This window comes from Cucurbita moschata, unplaced genomic scaffold, assembly GCF_002738365.1.
Source record: "Cucurbita moschata cultivar Rifu unplaced genomic scaffold, Cmos_1.0 Cmo_Scf00037, whole genome shotgun sequence".
Classification (NCBI taxonomy): Eukaryota; Viridiplantae; Streptophyta; class Magnoliopsida; order Cucurbitales; family Cucurbitaceae; genus Cucurbita; species Cucurbita moschata.
Genome location: NW_019268553.1, coordinates 864166 through 882268, shown reverse-complemented (window position 1 = coordinate 882268; position 18103 = coordinate 864166). Strand labels below are relative to the sequence as shown.

Below are 18103 nucleotides of genomic sequence, written 5' to 3'. Positions count from 1 at the left end.
ATTTTACTGCATTCATACTGATCTTAGGGACCATGCCTTGTCTTTAGCTACAACTTTTTTGGACTGCATTTGTCACTGATGCTTAAATATTGATTTAGGTTTTCTGGAAGCTAGACTTGATGGAAAGTTCTTCCAGGATGAGGCGATGTTTGAGGAGGAATTACAGAGGGTCCGATCATTGTGGTGCTGCTGCAAATTATGAGGATCAAATTGACTTGAAGAAAGATCGGGAAGATGCATTGAGCTCATCAAATGCCTCTATATTAGCAGCAGATGCAATAGCTATAGAGGCAGTGAACGATGATGATGTACAAATGGAAATTGATAGTTTAGATGGTAGGGCCGATGATGTAGAACAAAGTGTTGTGAACTCAAAGTTGACTGAAACATCTGAGCAGAACCTCCAGGCGTCTGCAGAGTCTAGTAATACACAACTTGTCAATGACCAAGAGTTAATTCAGGGTTCATCACCAGTTGCGCCAGGGTATGTTCCTAGCGAGCTTGATGAAAGAATTATTCTTGAGCTTCCTTCAACAATGGTCCGGCCACTAAAGGTTATACAAGGAACCTTCCAGGTGAGGTCCTAGTTTGAAATTCTTATGGTCTCATTTCTTTCACAGCTTATGAGAATTTTTACCATAGGCATATAAACACTGTTTGTTTTTGTAGTTTTAACTTTTAAAACTTGGGTAATAATTATCCGTGGATAAAAAACGTGCTTCAATTATTCTACCAGAAAGTGAGATTTTAGTTCAGAGAGTTGAGTAGTAAACAGGAGTGAGATATGGACTAACTAGTTTTAATTCTTAATTTACATTAGTTTTGATTAGTTAATTAATTATTTAATATCGACATTTGGACAAAGTAATGCTAATACATTATTTTCTAGTAATTAACTTAAATTTAAGAGATTTCATTTGGATGGTGGCAAAGTTAAGAATATTAGTCGTTTAGTTAATTGAGGAGTCATGCCTTACCATTGGAAAAAGGAGGCGTTGTAGTTTGGAATGTGAGAAGGTGGAATAGCGCATTGCTTGCGAAGTGGCTTTGGAAGGTTCCCTAAGAAAAATGGGAACTTTGAGTTGATATTACTGTTAGTTACCGCATGGAGAAACCTGGTAGGTTCATTAAAGGAAGAGAAGTTCTTGCAACTTGTGGAAGACTATTTCAAAACTTTCTCCATTTGTTTTCATTGTTTCTCAATTATAGTGTTGGAAATGGGGAGAAAACTTTATTTTGGAATGACAAATGGGTGAGATTACATCCTCATGTGCACTCTTTTCCTAAAATATTTGTGTTAAGGTTCAAGATAAAGAAGTTTTGGTGAAAACATTTGGGATGAGAAGAGAGCTAGTTTCAAGCATTTGGGATGGGAATTGAGATAGTTACCTAAATTTTTTGGGTAACTTTTTGTTGAGTTTCTTTACCGTTTAAGCCTTATTGAGAAATATAATGGGGGAAAGGGTGTCAAATTTAGAAGAAATTTGCCAAACTGAGTATGGCTTAACTAGTTAAGGCATATGTCATCTATCAAAGATGATAAGTTTGGATCTCCCGCCCCTAGATGTCGTTCTCAAAAGAAACTTCAAAAGAAATTTGCTAGGCAAGGTCTTCCATGGTTTAGAATGAGAACTTTAAAGCTATAGTTCAGCTCATGATCAGAAAATCTAATATAAGGATGAAGGTTTATTTACTCTATTGAGCAAGAGATCTTATCTCGGAGTTTGAAGAGGCCACTGAAAATTTTGTTATTAGGTTTGGTGGTTGCACCAACGAGCCAAATTACATGCTCCATCCGATGCATCCTAATCTAATTTCATAGAATTTGTCTACAAAATGATTTTCTACTTTTAGTTTTTTCTTCCCGCACTACCCATGTTATAAGTTATCGTTGTCCTATTATAACTTACAAGTTATCCATTCTTGTTTAAGCTTAAAGGACATTTCATGCTTGCAGGTCACAACAAGGAGAATCAATTTTATAGTTGATAGCAATGATCTCAATACAACAATGGATTCCAGCTGTAAACCAAAAGAAGACCAGGAAAAGGACAGGACCTGGATGATGTCTTCCCTCCATCAGATTCATAGTCGAAGGTGAAGTTAGGACAGTCTTATCATACTCTATATTTAGTTTCTCTCTCCTTGGTTTGAATTTCTTTAAGCAATTCTTTGATATAGAACTCTTCCAAGTTTTAAGAAAAAATTACTAAATTTCTCCGAATTATTTTGGTAGGTACAGTCTAGTCCTTCAATTCTTAATTTGATCAATTATTTGGCATGTCATCCGTAGCATTAAATTCTCCACGCTTCCACTAAATTACTATGTGCTCCAATATAAGTGCTTGTTTTCATAGATCCTTTAATTCATCTCCATCCATAATTATGAAAGTAAAGAAAGATCTTTTGATTCCTCTCCAACCATAATTATGAAAGTAAAGAAATATCCTTTGATTCCTCTCCAACCAGAATTATGAAAGTAAAGAAAGATCCTTACATTCCTCTCCAGCCACAATTATGAAAGTAAAGCTTCAACTGCGTGCACCCATAATGATCTTGAGATACGAGCTGTAGAAAACTCAATAAAAAAGTTGAAGAACATTGCCCTTTGAAAAACCACTGAACCGGCATTCCAAATAAAATATGCAGAAATCCTCCCATCCTCACAGCTAAGAGGGGGGAGAGCACAAGAGAACAAGCTGGGAGCTTTCTTTGAATTTGAATTTGCTTCCTAAGTACTGAGGCTGAACATAATCCATATAAGATAGTAATTCTCTCAGGGTTTTTTAACTTCCGTAAAGCTGAAAACACTTGTTTTTGTATAAGAGAAGAGGCTGCCAAATGTCTTGTTAATGATTTGACTGAAAGTTCTCCTGGAGGATCTAATATCCACTTCCTTGAAACCTTGAAGGACCCATCTTAACAGCATAAAGCCCTTCCAATAATAATTGTTTGGAGACTCGTGAATTATACAAAATAGCATCCCATTCTTTTGATACGAAGAATCTATCAAGCAAGGAATGATATGCATCTATTCCAATTCTTGACCAAGTAAACTTGCCATGAGAAAGAATAATTTCCACAAGGCGGAGACCTTCAATTTCCAAACTTGGTCCTTTATCTATGGCTATAATCTTGATGTCAACCAGTGCAACATGTACATGTAGTTAGATATTTAATCGACACACTTATTGGTTTTAATTTCAATTGGAAGTACATTTTGTGGAAATATACCTGTATTCTGGGATCATTGAATTGTAGGGAAATCAAGAATTTTTTAGAGAAATTTTTTCTTTTCAATCCATAAGATACTATTTTTACCCTATCTTTTAAATGGTATTATTGTTTAGAGAATTTTTTTCATCGTACTCACACTTGTTGGATAGCTTATTATTATTATTATTTAGTTTAGTTTGAGGGGAAGTTCCTTATTTTTGCCCTTCTACTTTTATAACTTGACGAGCCAACTTGACATGAACCTGATGCATCATCCTAAACAAACACAGTTGGTGGAGTTGGTGTAGTCTGTAGCTGGATAATACGAATGCTGTTGTTTAGAAATCTAACAAGTTTCATATTGAATTTCAATGTACATTTTTTAACGATAACAACGGTTGGAATAACAATTTCAGTACGAAAAAGTTGGTAGCCTTACCTACAGTGCTGCGTTTATTTCATATCACTCTCTTCTCAGAAGCTTGACATCTACCTTGAGACTTATTTTATAACCGTGCTTTATTATATTTTCTTAACAGTATTCTACTTTCCTGTTTCAGGTATCTCCTAAGAAGAAGTGCTCTTGAACTGTTTATGGTTGATAGATCAAACTACTTTTTTGATTTCGGGGTAGACTCTACATGCCTTTATTTGCATTTCCTTTTTTTTTTTTTTTTTTTTCCCTGTTTGCTCCTCTGCCCCCATCACCTTTCAGTGGAATCTGACTGATAATTTTTTCCTGTATGTCCTTTTCTGCTATTAAGAGTACTGAGGGACGGAAAAATGCGTATAGAGCAATTGTTCAAGTGCGACCTCCTCATCTGAATGATGTATATCTAGCAACTCAGGTTCATATCTCAGTTCTTATAACTTCGGCTAAGTTTCTGCATCTATGTGTGCAGTGTGTTACATTGACTATTGTACAGATAAATCATTCTCTCCTGGCACTACTGCAATGGCTGTAGCATGCATCTTACATAAAATTCAACAGATATTTCAAATTTTTACACGTTTTTTCTGATCCAATATTTTAATCGATATCATGTCTAATTACCAGATTCCTAATAAAAGAACTGTTTCATGATATCAATCAATATGATCTCAGTACACGTGACTGACATGTGAGGAATCTGATCAGATGATTGGTGGTTGGTCTTGTATCATGAGTGTTCACAGATAGAATAAAGATGAAGAACTTTATCTGCTTTACTTTCTGTATTACAGTAGTTATGATTCATTTACATTTTGTAGAGGCCCGAACAACTTCTCAAGAGAACTCAGCTTATGGAGCGCTGGGCTAGATGGGAGGTATGACTTAAGTTGGAATAACCATCATATCATGATGGTTTTTGTTTTTATATTTTTTAAGGAAACAGCTTTTATGTTTGGATCCCACAAGTTGAACGTGCATGTTAAAGATAGCTAAAAAATCGGTATCTTTTGCAGATCAGCAATTTTGAATATCTAATGCATCTCAATACCCTGGCTGGGCGTAGTTATAATGACATTACCCAGGTAGGTCATTTGGACAATTTTCTTGTTTTGTGGATATATATATATTATATATATTTATATGTATGTACACATATATTGCACTAAAAATTGCTTTCTTTCAGTATCCAGTTTTCCCATGGGTTCTTTCTGATTATAGTTCAGAGAGTTTAGATCTTTCTGATTCTTCCTCGTTCAGAGATCTTTCTAAGGTTCTCTCCTTCAAACTCTTCTGTTCATTCTTTTTCAACGTTGGAAGGCTGTCTATTTAACCATGAAGCCTCACTTTTTTTTTGCAGCCTGTCGGTGCACTGAATGCAGATCGCCTTAAAAAGTTCCAAGAGAGATATTCAAGCTTTGAGGATCCAGTAATCCCGAAATTTCATTATGGTTCACATTACTCAAGTGCTGGAACTGTACGTTTTCCATTTCATCACCATTTGGTTCTCTTTGTTTAGCACATTTTGTTTCTAAGTAGTTTTAAACTGCTGACCTGAACATAGCTCAATTGGTCAAGCCATTACTTCCCCTTTTTTGTTGAACTCCAAAAGGAGTTTAAAAACACGTAGTTTGGCCTTCTAGAATCATTTTCTGAAAGACTTGTTTTTTTAAACTTAAATAACAAATTATTTAATGTATCTAGTTCCTTATGTGGAGCCTAAGGGACTATGATGATGCTGGCCTGATATTTCTCTTTTCAAGAAATTAAGAAAATTATTTAAAAATTTTGGATAGAATATTATTAATTTAATTTTCTTTCACAAGTGTATGAGAGAAAGTAGAGACATGTTCTTGCTCTCCCTGTTACTTTTTTTTCTCTGGAATGCGTTTGAGCCTTTATGTTTATTGTTGATTCTTATTATTGATTCCTCGAACACTTGTTTAAATCTGGTTGAAAAAATTTATCAATTTATCAACTTTAGATATTTGCAAAAATATTAGATCAAGTTGGAGTTGCACGGGTATTCAGGAAAAAAAATACCTTTGAAAATTTTTAACTTATTTTGTTTAATTCAATCACAGCTTTATCTTTTCGTTTTTTTTTATAGTGTTAGTTTGTATTTTGTGAATTAGCCTTGTCTCTATTGAGACCCCATTGTATGGTATTGTGCTCTGTTTATTTTGCTATTCTGTATGGTTATGGACAAAGTATTTTCCCCAGTTTTGCTTTACTCCAAAGCCAGTCACTTCGTCTTCTGTGAGTTATTTGTACATCTCTATCAAATCAATTGGATCATACTAATTATATCTGAATTTTTCTTATTTCTCTTGCAGGTGTTGTATTATCTTTTTAGAGTTGAACCATTTACAACTCTCTCAATTCAGTTGCAAGGTGGAAAATTTGATCATGCTGATCGCATGTTTTTAGATATTTCTGGTACTTGGAATGGGGTTCTGGAAGATATGAGTGATGTGAAGGAATTAGTAAGTTCGTCAAGTACGAGTGTTGTTTCTCAGTATATATTGCGTTATTGTTGATCTGTTTTAAGAATTCATCTACTTTTTACATTTATTTCCTGCAGGTTCCAGAGCTTTTTTATCTTCCTGAGATCTTAACAAATGAAAACTCGATTGATTTTGGCACCACTCAATTAGGGGAGAACCTTGGTAATCCTTAATGAGTGTACTTCTCATTGATTATTCTTAAGCCAGTCTGTTTCTTGTTTTGATGTATTTCAACCTGCCAGATTCTGTCAGACTCCCTCCTTGGGCTAAAAATCCAATTGATTTTATTCACAAACATCGGATGGCTCTTGAGAGTGAGCATGTATCAGCACATTTGCATGAGTGGATTGATCTCATTTTTGGGTACGTTGTTTACTTCAATGAAGGTTTTTTTTTTTTTTTTTTTAATTTTATTTTTTAAATCTTGTTTATTGGATGTTTTTTCCTTTGATTTTCAGTGTTTGTAAGTTGGTATAATTGGTAGGGGTAACAATGTCGCGAATTCCTTTTACTTTGTGCTGTTTTTGTTTGATCTGACATCTATAAGGATTTGTTGAATCAGGTATAAGCAACGAGGCAGAGAGGCTATTTTGGCTAATAACGTCTTCTTTTACATTACCTATGAGGGGACGGTTGATATTGACAAAATATCTGACCCTGTATGTTCATCTTCATTACATTTTTATTCCTTCAAATATCAGGATTTATGTTAAATTGTTTTTTCCCCTATTTGAAAAAGGTACAACAACGTGCCACACAAGATCAAATTGCCTACTTTGGTCAAACTCCGTCTCAACTCTTAACTGTGCCTCATTTGAGGAAGAAGCCATTAGCTGATGTCCTCCATCTGCAGGTATAAGCAAATATCATGTTGGTAATTCTGATAATGTACATGCATCTGTTATTCTATGTGTCAGCATACCCTTTTAGAGTTGGGTATACAATCGTGGGAGAGAGAGAGTTCTCTCGAATAATACACATCGACTCTTATCAAACTAGATTCAGGGAAATCATTATTGAGTATGGATCTAGCTATTGGAACATTGTTGGAAATTCACTGTTGGCTGGTAAAAAAAATGTGGTATAATAAATTCCTTGAAAATAGAGACTGCGAAGCTGATTTTTAAAAATCTTTGAAACTAGGCTAATAAAATAATTGGAATCCATCTACCTGGGACATTGGAAGAGGAGGAAAGGGTAGAGCATGGGTAGGTCTTACATCTGTTGACGGGGGTGGGTTCTATCAAATCAAAGTGGGTTGGACAAAAGATATAAGACTGAATGTTGAAAATAACTAATAGGTTTGGGTCATTTGAAGAAACTCGACACAAAATGAATTCTGTCAAAAGGGCTCACAATTTAATCTGCATATTGGAAGTGTCGCATGGTATTGAAAGACATATTAGGTGTGTTTTTTGGGTTGTTGAAGGTGGTGAAAAGAGGACGTGGTCCATTTGGTAGATAACATTTTATAGAAGTGATAATACCAGGCCAAGAAGATATTAAGGTTTCAAATGGTAGGTGGGGCCTACTTGGTTTAAGTTGATGTTAAGTAGCTATAAAAGTATTCCCAAAACCAAAATTTTTATTTTTAAAGCCAGACCACAATAAACAATTCAATCAATTTTCTGGGGTAATATAGGATCAAGTTCTTGGAGGATGCTACTCCAACTAGAGGATGGGTGCAACTGCCTCTGGACTCTATAAAGCTCATAGACAGGAAGTGCCAGTGTCCACTTTCAAAAATGGATTTGGCTGAAAATAGGGAAGTGGTTAACTCTAATAATTGAGAATTGGAAACAAAGGAGAAGAAAGAGCTATGACACTCTGCTTACAACATTCCAAAAGGAGGGGGGGACCTCTCCTCCCATGGCCTTTAGGTTGTATCTTTATTTCTTGGTGTAATCCTTGTTCGTCCTCAGTACAAGGTATTCTATTCTAATGTTTGGGTGACTATGGCTGAAACCTTATTCTATTGCCAGGGAATTTACAATAGAAGAAGAAAGAGATATCCTAAAAACCAAAAACACACTAGAAATCAACATGTGATCCTTTAATATAGCCAAAATAGCAACATCATTGTCCTGAGAATAATTAGTTCATCTGTGTTCGTTGAAGTATATGTTTTCTTGTGGTTAGATCAAGATGTGATGATGTTGCCATATGTGTCAAGTCTGAGATTTCTTTTCCTTAAACCATCACATGGCTTTGTTGTGCATATATGCATCTTAACATGTGAATATTGGGGGGAAGTACCCTTATGCATTAGGGACTCAAAGGATATCAGATCATACTCGTTGGTTTTTTCATGTGAATATTGCAAATTTGCATAGTTAAAACTTTTTTCATGTGACATGTACTCATTGGTTTTAAATAAAATTTTCATATCAGACAATCTTTCGGAACCCAAAGGATATCAGATCATACTCTGTTCCCACCCCAGAACGCTGCAACCTACCTGCAGCTGCAATTCATGCAACTTCAGATACTGTTGTTATTGTTGACATAAATGCACCTGCGGCACATGTAGCACAGCATAAGTGGCAACCCAACACACCTGATGGCCAGGGTGCACCATTCCTCTTTCAACATGGAAAGGCCTCAATGAATTCTACCAGTGGAACATTCATGCGTATGTTCAAAGGGCAGGCTGGCTCTGCTGCCGAGGAGTGGCAATTTCCCCAGGCACCAGCATATGCTGCATCTGGAATCAGGAGCTCGTCTATTGTTTCCATTACTTTGGACAAAGACATTATCACTGGTAAGCATTTATATAATTATCTATCTACGACTTTATCCTTTAATTCTCCTCTTTAAACTTCTCTTCGAAAAAATCCCTTTGAGAAGGAAAAAAGGATCCTTGAGCTTAACATCATTTTGGTTTTTTATGGTCTATATGGTTTGAAAGGAATTCTCGCATCTATACACCTATAAATAACATGATTATAAATCTCACCTCTCTTCGAGTTTATACCTATCTTTATCACTTGAAAATTTACTCCATTTTGTAATCGTAGTTTTTCATCCCATTGAGCTTAATGGAGCAGTTTTTTATACTCCTCTTGATAGGACCTTCACACTTTTTTGTGATTTCTTGATATCAATGTCATTATCGTTCCCTATCAATCCCTAACAAAAGGAGAGAAAAAAAAAAAAAAACTTTCCTAATGGAAATTTTAAGACGAGGAAAAGCTCTACAACAAAAAATGGTCAGGTTAACTTTCTAGTGTTTTCATGTCCAAGTATTTCTTCCCTACAGATTGTAGAGCATAGGTGAAAATTATATCAGTCATAATCTACTTCAATTGCTATGAAAACATCTTCTGTGTGATCTCTACTTCTATAGCTAACTTAAGTTAACCATTACTTTTGAGTTCGAAGATGAAGGATGACGAAGGAATAACTGTTACTGCATAAGTAGCTAATTCCTCGTTCAGGACATATTTTCATATGATTATTCAAAGGCATGCATATATGATTAGTTTTATACTCGTCTTTGTATTCTCTATAATAGTTTACCTAGCTCCTATTTTTTTCTTTGGAAATAGGCGGACATGTTGACAATAGTGTGAAGCTAATATCATCAGATAGAGGAAGAACATTGGAAACTGCGTATGGGCACTGTGCACCGGTAACCTGTGTCAGTGTTTCTCATGATAGCAATTATCTAGTCACCGGATCCCGTGACACCACTTTGCTAATTTGGAGATTACATAGATTGTCAACCAGTCGTTCAAGTGCCGTGTCAGAAACTGCCATGGGGACAGACATGTCCACATCAGGCAGTGGTAGTAATTTATCCTCTATATTGGCAGACAAAAGCCGGAAGCATCGAATTGAGGGTCCCATACATGTTCTTCGGGGTCACCACCGTGAAGTTGTATGCTGCTGTGTGAACTCAGATCTTGGTATTGTTGTTTCATGCTCCCAGTCATCGGATGTTTTGATACATTCCATCAGAAGAGGTCGGTTGATCAGAAGGTTGGCTGGTATAGAGGCCCATGCTGTAAGCCTTTCTTCCGAGGGAGTTATATTGACTTGGAACGAATCACAATGTACTCTTTCAACCTTTACTCTGAATGGAAATCTAATTGCTAGAGCACCATTTCCGTACTCTTCCAGCATCAGTTGTATGGAAATATCTGTTGATGGGGAGAGTGCCTTGATTGGAATAAATTCATCCGCCCAAAACAATAGAACCCCCACTAATAACTGGGAGTTTAAGTCCAAGGATTTCTTCACACCTGATGAAACTTCAGAAGACGAGAGATTAGATGTTCCGGTTCCTTCTGTTTGCTTTTTGAATCTGCATACTTTGAAGGTATTATTAAATTGAAATAAGTAGCTCTACCTAATTTCTGTCCTCAGCTTTTCCACTTTATATGACTGCCATAACACACTTTTCCAATATGATTTGATGCACGTACCTTTATCCTACAGGTTTTCCATACTCTGCAACTCAAAGAAGGGCAGGATATCACTGCGCTGGCATTAAATAAAGACAACACAAATCTTTTGGTGTCAACTGCAGATATGCAGTTAATAGTCTTCACTGATCCCGCTGTAAGAATCTTCCATATTTCCATGGCTATTTAATAATTCTACCTGATTTTTTCCCCATCTTTTAATACAATTTCTCGGGACCATGTGAAGTGAACATTGTAGTCAATACATTATGAGAAAACAGTACAATTGTTAAAAGCAGAAAACTAAAAACAATATCGCTATCAAACAGATTAACCTACCTGTGTAACTTTATGAAAACGAGTGTAGATTATTATCTTTTAAAATCCCATCTTGGTTTGACACTTCTTATCATTGTTCTGTTCAGTTGAGCTTGAAAGTCGTAGATCAAATGCTGAAGATTGGCTGGGAAGGTGAGGGACTCAGCCCTCTTATAAAATCGTAGCCTTCTGCGGCAACAAAAGAGTTCAATACTTGTATAGCTGGTGGACAAATTCTGCATCATATATATTTGCTAGCACTGAAACGTCGATGGATATATCTTGTTGCTCTTTTTTTTTTTTTCTCTCAAGCACGGAGTGGAAGGAGATCTAAAGCCGAGGCCCTATGCTCGATAGGTTTGCCTCTTTAATTTCATGCTATATAGAGATATCACGTCGTCGTCGTTGCTATTGAGATGTAACTCCAGTCCTCACACTTGCTGTCCAAAATCTGGCCCTTTGTCGGTTACACGTTGTAAAATATGTGATAGACTAGCCCCAAATCTTATGAATATACATTAGCTTCTAGATACTAGAATGTTACATGCGGGGCCATTCTTTATGGGATCAAGTTGTACGTATGTCACTATTTGTTGAAATTGTGAGGCCTTAGGCACTGGGCTTGAGATTGAGCTTTCCAGTTTTGTCCATTCTTCATTTGAGAAGTAAATGACCAAGAGCTCTTCCATTATTTGTATATTCTATTCTATTATGTTACTAACTCTTACATGTCAGCCAAATTTTTAAAGGGCCAAATCCTGGGTATGCTAATGTGACGCTGCTACTTCTCCAAAGCAGGGTGCAATTATAATTTAAGCTTCGGCTTGCAAAGAAAAGGAAAACAAAGAGCAGCAATTCCATTATTTTCCACCCAACTTGGGTGTGTTCATAATGAGCCTTCACTATTTTTGCTGACTAATTGGCCAAGAAGTACTTTTATGACACTATTGAAACTATACTGTCGGTTCAATAATACAGAGTACAGTAAATATAGATTAAAATTTCGACTCCACGACCATTACAAACATGATATCCATCTTATTTTAGAGGTTAAAAAAGGAAAAGAAATGAGGTGCCAAAGTTGATAATACCTTGGAGGTTTAGGAATTGAAGTGGTCGGGAGATCTAGGAGTGGCACAAACTTGCAGGCCTCCTTTTATGAGAAGATTGATCATTGGTTGATATTTCACAATTTTCTCCTCATCACTCATTTTGAACTTAAAACTGCCCACTAATACAGATAGCATAATCTTTATCTGCCTGTAAGCAAACTCTTTTCCCATGCAAATGCGTGGCCCAGCCTGTACATTATGACAATCAGGTGTGTTTTGGAGTGAATTTAACTATTTCAAAATCACTTTGAAAGAGGAAAAAAACACGATAATCATTCGTAAGTATTTGTGTTCCATGGATCTCACATACCTGAAAGGCTGTAAATTTGAAAGGGCTCTGAGGCTGGACGTTTCCATCTCCATCTAACCATCTCTCTGGTCGAAATTCCTCGGCATCATCACCCCATATGAATTTCATCCTACCCATTGCATATGGCTGGTACGACACCATATCTCCTTTCCTTACACTGAATCCATCTGGTAGTGTATCATCAGAAAAGCAAATCTTCGCATCCTGCAATTCGATCCATTCGTTCAGCCAAGAACTTACAACACTTGCTCAATTTGGTGATTTAATACACTATAAGTGTAAAAGATCTCTTGTCATGTTATTTTCTCGCCTAATTAATATCGATAATCACGTAAAGACGGTAGCCCGTTCATAGCATTTCAACAAATGGTTATAAGTGACTATGAGAATTAAAAAAACACAAAGATGATCAGAAAGAGAACTAATTAAGTGCTTTCACTCCCATCAAAAGAGCAGTATTCAAAGTCAATTGCCATAGCCTACACATTATTTGAAGAGGTAAACTGTTAAGTCAGTGCAATTACTTGAGAGTTATTTGATGAATTAAGCAATGACTATGTTCAAATTTAAGGAGGAAATGCCTTACCACTGGAACAGCAGGATAGAGTCTCAGAGTTTCATTAATAGTTGCAGTAAGAAACTGCATCTTCTCTAGAGATTCTTCAGTCAATCTTGCAGCAAACTCTGCAAAATCGGTAACGTCTTCAACGTTCGTCACTTCCTCAATCTCTTTAGCAACTCTTTCCTGCACTGCTGGATGCTTGCAAAGCATGTAAATGAACCAAGCAAGGGTAACTGCTGTTGTGTCCTTTCCAGCTATGACAAAATTAAGAATAATATCTCTTAGATACTTCGGATCGGTTGTTTCCGCTTGCAGAAACCTCGAAACTATGTTCTCTCTTCTCATCTAAATTCACATACCACAGAAGAATCAGTGTCATGTTCCATATATAAGTTTAAAAGAAAAACAAACATACAAATTCATCTACCGAAGTTTTGTCGCCTAACTTTTGTCTTTGTTCGAGTGCGTTGTGAATGAGCTTATATATGTACTCATCAACAATCTTTATGTTTTCTTTTAAGGTAGCTTCTGACCCAATATTCAGAATCTTCTTGAGTGGCCAAGCTACATCAACATATCGCCATAGTGTCATTGTACTTGATGCTTCAAAAGCATTGCAAAACTTGCCCGTTTCTTCATTTACTCCATGCAAGCTATCTAGATCAATTCCAAATGAGACATGGAATATTGAATCTAGGGTTGATTTCATAAACAGATCCTGCAAACAAGTAATTGAATGAGTTTAAAGCTGACCCGTGTTTGAAATCATTAGCAGATTGTTGACTTACTTGAATATCAATTGCTTGACCCGAAGTAGAAGCTTTGGACACGATCTTAGCTAGCTTAACTGCAGATCTCCGAAAGATGACACTGCTATATTCCCTTAGAACTCTTGTAGAGAACTCATAGCTTGAAATTTTTCTCTGCTGACGCCACTTCTCTCCATCAACCGTGAAAATTCCATCACCAAGAAGATCCCTGAGAATTCTGTGGTTATGTGACCCCTAAATAGAATGGTGCAGAACTCAGTCAAAATCATGGTCCTTGAAGAACATCATGTTTGAAGCATCAACAATACAAAAGGGAGAAAAAATGATGTCACAACTTCAAGCACAAAACCTCTAGTTCGATACTATGTTAAATCACCACTAAATTCAAAAGCTCCCTCCATTATTTGAAATTTTACCTGTCTAGCTAGGATGAAAACCTCATTCCTTGGTAAATGCAATGTCCATACAGGGATTCCAACTATTGTAACCCAAAAAGAACAAAAAAGGGTTTAGAAACAGAGAGATACCTTGCCAAAATTCTCGAAGTTGGTTCTAAGCATATACTCCACATTTGGTGGGTCAGAAGTATAAATCTCATTCCTGAAGGGCCCAAGAAGCCTATACGTTTTATGCTTTCGAGCGAGATCAGTCATGTAATCATGCAGCCGGTGGAAATTGAGGAGCTGGTGAAAGACAGTGCCTGCAATTGGATGATATTTCTTCTTCCTCAGCTTTCGGGCTAGAATCTGCCGAACAACAATGGAAATCAGCAGCAATAAAGCTGCAACTGAAATGGGGTTTGACAGAAATTTCGCAGCAACCATGGTAGCCACTGAACAAATCATTCAGCTGTGGAAATGAATGCCTTCAGTGCTTGGCCAATTTAATAGGAAGCTCGAAAGATTTTCCAGTAGACAGTAGCACACGGAAATTAAAATTTAAAAAAAAAAAAAAACAGCTAAATACTATTATTTTTAGTCAGCTTTTATTTCTAAATTTTTAAGGTTATACTCCATTTTATCCTATGATATTTTTGAAAAGGGTTAGTTGAACATAAAATTTGATCAATTAATTCAAATGCCTTAAAAGTCAATTAATGTATATGATTCCATTGGAGAGTACTAAAGATAATGCCAACTCCCATCCATGGGAGAGTACTAATTTTTTTTCAAATGTAGCTATAAATTTATGTAAAAGGATTTTTATTGTGAGTAAAATTTATGCTTAAAATTTGTAAATAGGATATAATATAATCACTTTTTAAAAATATGCAACTAAAACGAACCAAATAAGTATAAAATTCAAAATAATATTTTATACAAAAATACCCCTGATCAAAGTAAAACCTGATAAAGTAGCAATTAATTTTTCCAATAAAATACCATGAAACAATACAGATAGGAAGCACGTGTCATTAATGACGGCAGCTAACTTATCTGGCAAAAAAAAAACCTAATTTTAAAACTTTCAATAATGTTTGAACTAAAAGAAAATTATTAAATATGAGAACGCTAAATAAAATAAAAATATATTTCAATTTTGTAAGCAATGGCTTAAAGGTAAATATAAGAAGTTTCCTTGCCACTCAAATAGTGAATTACTTGATCTTGGGTTGAAAAAGAACCCATTTGAAAACCATTTATATTGGACTATTCCATTTTGTCATCTCACCGAACCCAATAATTGTTCTTCGAAAATCAACCACCAACCACCAACCAAGCATTCACCTTTTTCTCCATCTTCAATGGCGGAATCCCTCTCTGCAACTGCGACAGCCTCCATTATTGACCCCTTCGAGCATCTCAACATCAAGCTCAACCCAGACGGCTCAATAACCAGACACAACCAATTACCCACAGTACCCCCAACAGAAACCCCCACTCCCAACACCAATAATCTTTCTACATGTTGTTCTAAAGACATTCCCCTAAACCCTTCCAACAACACCTTCATCCGCCTCTTCAAGCCCCACAACATCCCCCAAAATCCCACCAATAAACTTCCCATTTTGATCGACGCCCATGGCGGCGGATTCATTTTATTCAGCGCAGCTACACAGCTATTTCACGAAACGTGTTGTCGCCTTTCTGCTCATCTTCCAGCCCTCATCGTATCCTTTGAGTACCGCCTCGCCCCCGAACACCGTCTCCCGGCGGCCTACGATGACGCCCTCGAAGCCCTCCGTTGGCTTTGCCGCCAGGCCAATCAAATCCACGGTGGCGATTGCGACCCGTGGTTAAAAGATTGTGCCGACTTTTCGCGGTGTTTTTTGCTCGGCACTAGCGCCGGCGGGAACATCACGTTCTATGCAGCTTTGCGAGCACTGGATTCCGATCTCTCGCCGGTTAAAATCGTGGGGCATATTTATAATCAGCCGTTTTTCGGTGGGATTAAACGGACAGAATCAGAGCTCCGGTGCGTGAACGATCGGATCTTGCCGCTGTCGGTGAATGATTTAATGTGGAGTTTGGCGCTACCGGAGGGTTGTGATCGGGATCACTGGTTTTGCGATCCAACGGTGGAGGGTCCGCATCAAGAGAAGATCAGACGGCTGCAGAGGTGCTTGGTGAGAGGGCATGTTGGGGATCCGTTGATTGATAGGCAGAAGGAGTTCGTGAAGCTGCTTGAGGCACGTGGGGTGAAGGTGGATGCCAGATTTCGCGAGGGAGGGTATCATGGCGTTGACCTATTTGATCCTTCCAAACTCCAAATTCTTGAGGATGATGTGAAGGATTTCATCGATGCTTCTTTGGAGTGATGCTTATCCGTTACCCACACAGAAAGCCAATAAAATCTGGTTATGTATCCAAGTTTTTTGTATGGGTGACCAAATAAAATTATATCCACCTTTTCAAATCAGAAATTTCCAACTTATTGTTGCCATCTTTACTCTCACTCAGCTCATTTTCTTGCTCCCTCTACTTGTGACTTCCTTTATCATTCTCTCACCCCTTCAATCATTCGTACCCTTTAATAACAAATTCAGTTCAGGAAGGTAAATCATTCGTACCCTTCAATAAGAAATTCAGTTCAGGAAGGTAAATCATTCGTACCCTTCAATAAGAAATTCAGTTCAGGAAGGTAAGATCTAAATATTTACGGACCTACTGGGCATGCTCAGTGGGAAAGAAATTGTCCAAAGTGGAAACCAACATTTCTTTTATTAGCTAACTAAAAAAAGAAGTCATGGATGAGTGGGGAGTGTTATCTAGTATTTTATTATAGGTAAATATTTCTGATGATTACTTATTTTTATTTATTACTATTTTCATATACTCTTAATTTATTTGAATATAAATGAAAAACTTTAGTCCACTATTTAGTTAGGTTGGTCTTGACAAATATTTTTATGGTAGAGAATTTCTTACTGTTTAGCAACTTCGATCTTTTATTTTCAATGGCTTCTAAATCCCCTCCTATCTTCTTCTCCACCACTCCGGTTGGTTTTTTACCTCCAAATCACCCTTTGCTGTACTTTGTACATACAATCTCACCTTCTCTAACGTAATCAGTTTCTCCTTGGTCAATATAGCCTCTCTCATTTTCTTCCCAATCAACCCTTTATCCTTCGTATAAATCCTAACCTCAGAATTCTCATAAGCGTTCCCATCGAAAATATACAGAATCTCGAGAAACCTATCGACCTTCTACAGAGATTTACCTTTGGAATCTGGACGCTGCATTGGCCTCTTCGCCAACCAACTCTTCCGGCTGCCCTTCTTGCCAAAATTGGCTCCTTTGTCCAATGTCGGCCACTGCTTCAACATTGTCTTTGTTCCTTTAGGTTTCCCCTTCTACTTCTTGGGTTAGATATATTCTTGCCAGCAAAGTCAAAGTAACATAGCTATTCAACCACCAACCCTCTAGGTTACCATTTTTATATACGTATAATTTATTTGATTATAAATAGAGAATTTGTTAAGAGAGGCAGAGGCTGCAGCACTCTGAGAAAAGTAGAATAGTAGAATGGTAGAATGGGACCCGAAGATCAGGCGAACGAGCTTCCTCAAGTGTTGGTTCTAGGTCCGCCTCCGGTATTCCCATATCTGGAATCCCAATTCCCAAACAGATTCCATTTCCTAAAACCATGGCTTTCCAATCTCCCTCTAACCCAATTCCTTATCTCTTATGCCCAATCCGCCACAGCCTTGCTTATCCGAGGCGGTGGAACTGTCCAACTCACATCCGCCATTCTCGACTGCCTGCCCTCGCTCCAGCTCGTGGTCACTGCCAGCGTCGGTGTCGATCACTTGGATTTGCCGGAATTACGCCGGCGTGGGTTGGCTATTGCCTATGCAGGAAATGTGTTCTCTGAAGATGTCGCCGATATGGCGATTGGATTACTAATCGACGTTATTAGGAAAGTATCGGCGGGAGATCGGTTCGTGAGGCAAGGGCTTCGGTCAACGAAAGGGGATTTTCCTCTCGGATTAAAGGTTAGTACTGGCTTTTATTTGATTCCAATTCCGTTC

At 37.2% G+C, this 18103-nt stretch overlaps 4 protein-coding genes across 7 annotated transcripts in view; 3 read left to right on the top strand and 1 right to left on the bottom strand.

Annotated features, from left to right (window-relative positions):
• LOC111431920 (BEACH domain-containing protein C2) overlaps positions 1-11568 on the top strand; it is a 29885-nt gene extending 18317 nt beyond the window's left edge. For both annotated transcript variants that reach the window (XM_023068641.1, XM_023068640.1), the window contains exons 16-32: positions 99-575; positions 1958-2097; positions 3777-3846; positions 3981-4064; positions 4468-4524; positions 4663-4731; positions 4833-4919; positions 5007-5123; positions 5983-6132; positions 6231-6315; positions 6396-6516; positions 6716-6812; positions 6893-7006; positions 8545-8914; positions 9702-10474; positions 10594-10716; positions 10985-11568. In XM_023068641.1, coding sequence (XP_022924409.1) covers positions 99-575; positions 1958-2097; positions 3777-3846; positions 3981-4064; positions 4468-4524; positions 4663-4731; positions 4833-4919; positions 5007-5123; positions 5983-6132; positions 6231-6315; positions 6396-6516; positions 6716-6812; positions 6893-7006; positions 8545-8914; positions 9702-10474; positions 10594-10716; positions 10985-11062 — 3012 coding nt within the window. In that variant the 3' untranslated portion in view covers positions 11063-11568. The remainder of the gene's footprint in view (positions 1-98; positions 576-1957; positions 2098-3776; positions 3847-3980; positions 4065-4467; positions 4525-4662; positions 4732-4832; positions 4920-5006; positions 5124-5982; positions 6133-6230; positions 6316-6395; positions 6517-6715; positions 6813-6892; positions 7007-8544; positions 8915-9701; positions 10475-10593; positions 10717-10984) is intronic.
• Positions 11569-11782: 214 nt separating this feature from the next.
• On the bottom strand, positions 11783-15308 carry LOC111431924 (cytochrome P450 704C1). Of its 3 annotated transcripts, XM_023068651.1 has the most exons (7): positions 15233-15308; positions 14159-14377; positions 13650-13865; positions 13277-13579; positions 12886-13206; positions 12300-12503; positions 11783-12178 (listed from the first exon to the last, which is right to left on the bottom strand). In XM_023068651.1, exons 1-7 carry the CDS (start codon positions 15257-15259, stop codon positions 11978-11980), a joined length of 1491 nt encoding a protein of 496 aa, XP_022924419.1. In that variant the 5' UTR covers positions 15260-15308; the 3' UTR covers positions 11783-11977. The 3 variants fall into 3 exon arrangements, with proteins under 3 accessions (XP_022924419.1, XP_022924417.1, XP_022924418.1); XM_023068649.1 differs by lacking the exon at positions 15233-15308 and having other exon boundaries at positions 14159-14552; XM_023068650.1 differs by lacking the exon at positions 15233-15308 and having other exon boundaries at positions 13289-13579; positions 14159-14480.
• Positions 15309-15375: 67 nt separating this feature from the next.
• Positions 15376-16389, top strand: LOC111431817 (probable carboxylesterase 8). Its single transcript, XM_023068520.1, has one exon. It carries the CDS (start codon positions 15376-15378, stop codon positions 16387-16389), a length of 1014 nt encoding a protein of 337 aa, XP_022924288.1.
• Positions 16390-17544: 1155 nt separating this feature from the next.
• Positions 17545-18103, top strand: part of LOC111431925 (glyoxylate/hydroxypyruvate reductase HPR3-like) — a 2062-nt gene continuing 1503 nt past the window's right edge. Inside the window, exon 1 of the mRNA XM_023068652.1 lies at positions 17545-18067. Coding sequence (XP_022924420.1) covers positions 17606-18067 — 462 coding nt within the window. The 5' untranslated portion in view covers positions 17545-17605. The remainder of the gene's footprint in view (positions 18068-18103) is intronic.

Bases quoted from the DNA above. Each gene is read 5' to 3' on its own strand.
- LOC111431817 (XM_023068520.1), top strand. From the start codon at position 15,376: ATGGCGGAATCCCTCTCTGCAACTGCGACAGCCTCCATTATTGACCCC.
- LOC111431924 (XM_023068649.1), bottom strand. From the start codon at position 14,476: ATGATTTGTTCAGTGGCTACCATGGTTGCTGCGAAATTTCTGTCAAAC. The intron at 13,866-14,158 runs GTATCTCTCTGT...CATTCTATTTAG, and splicing joins ACTTCGAGAATTTTGGCAAG to GGGTCACATAACCACAGAAT. The intron at 12,504-12,885 runs GTAAGGCATTTC...ATCGAATTGCAG, and splicing joins TCTATCCTGCTGTTCCAGTG to GATGCGAAGATTTGCTTTTC.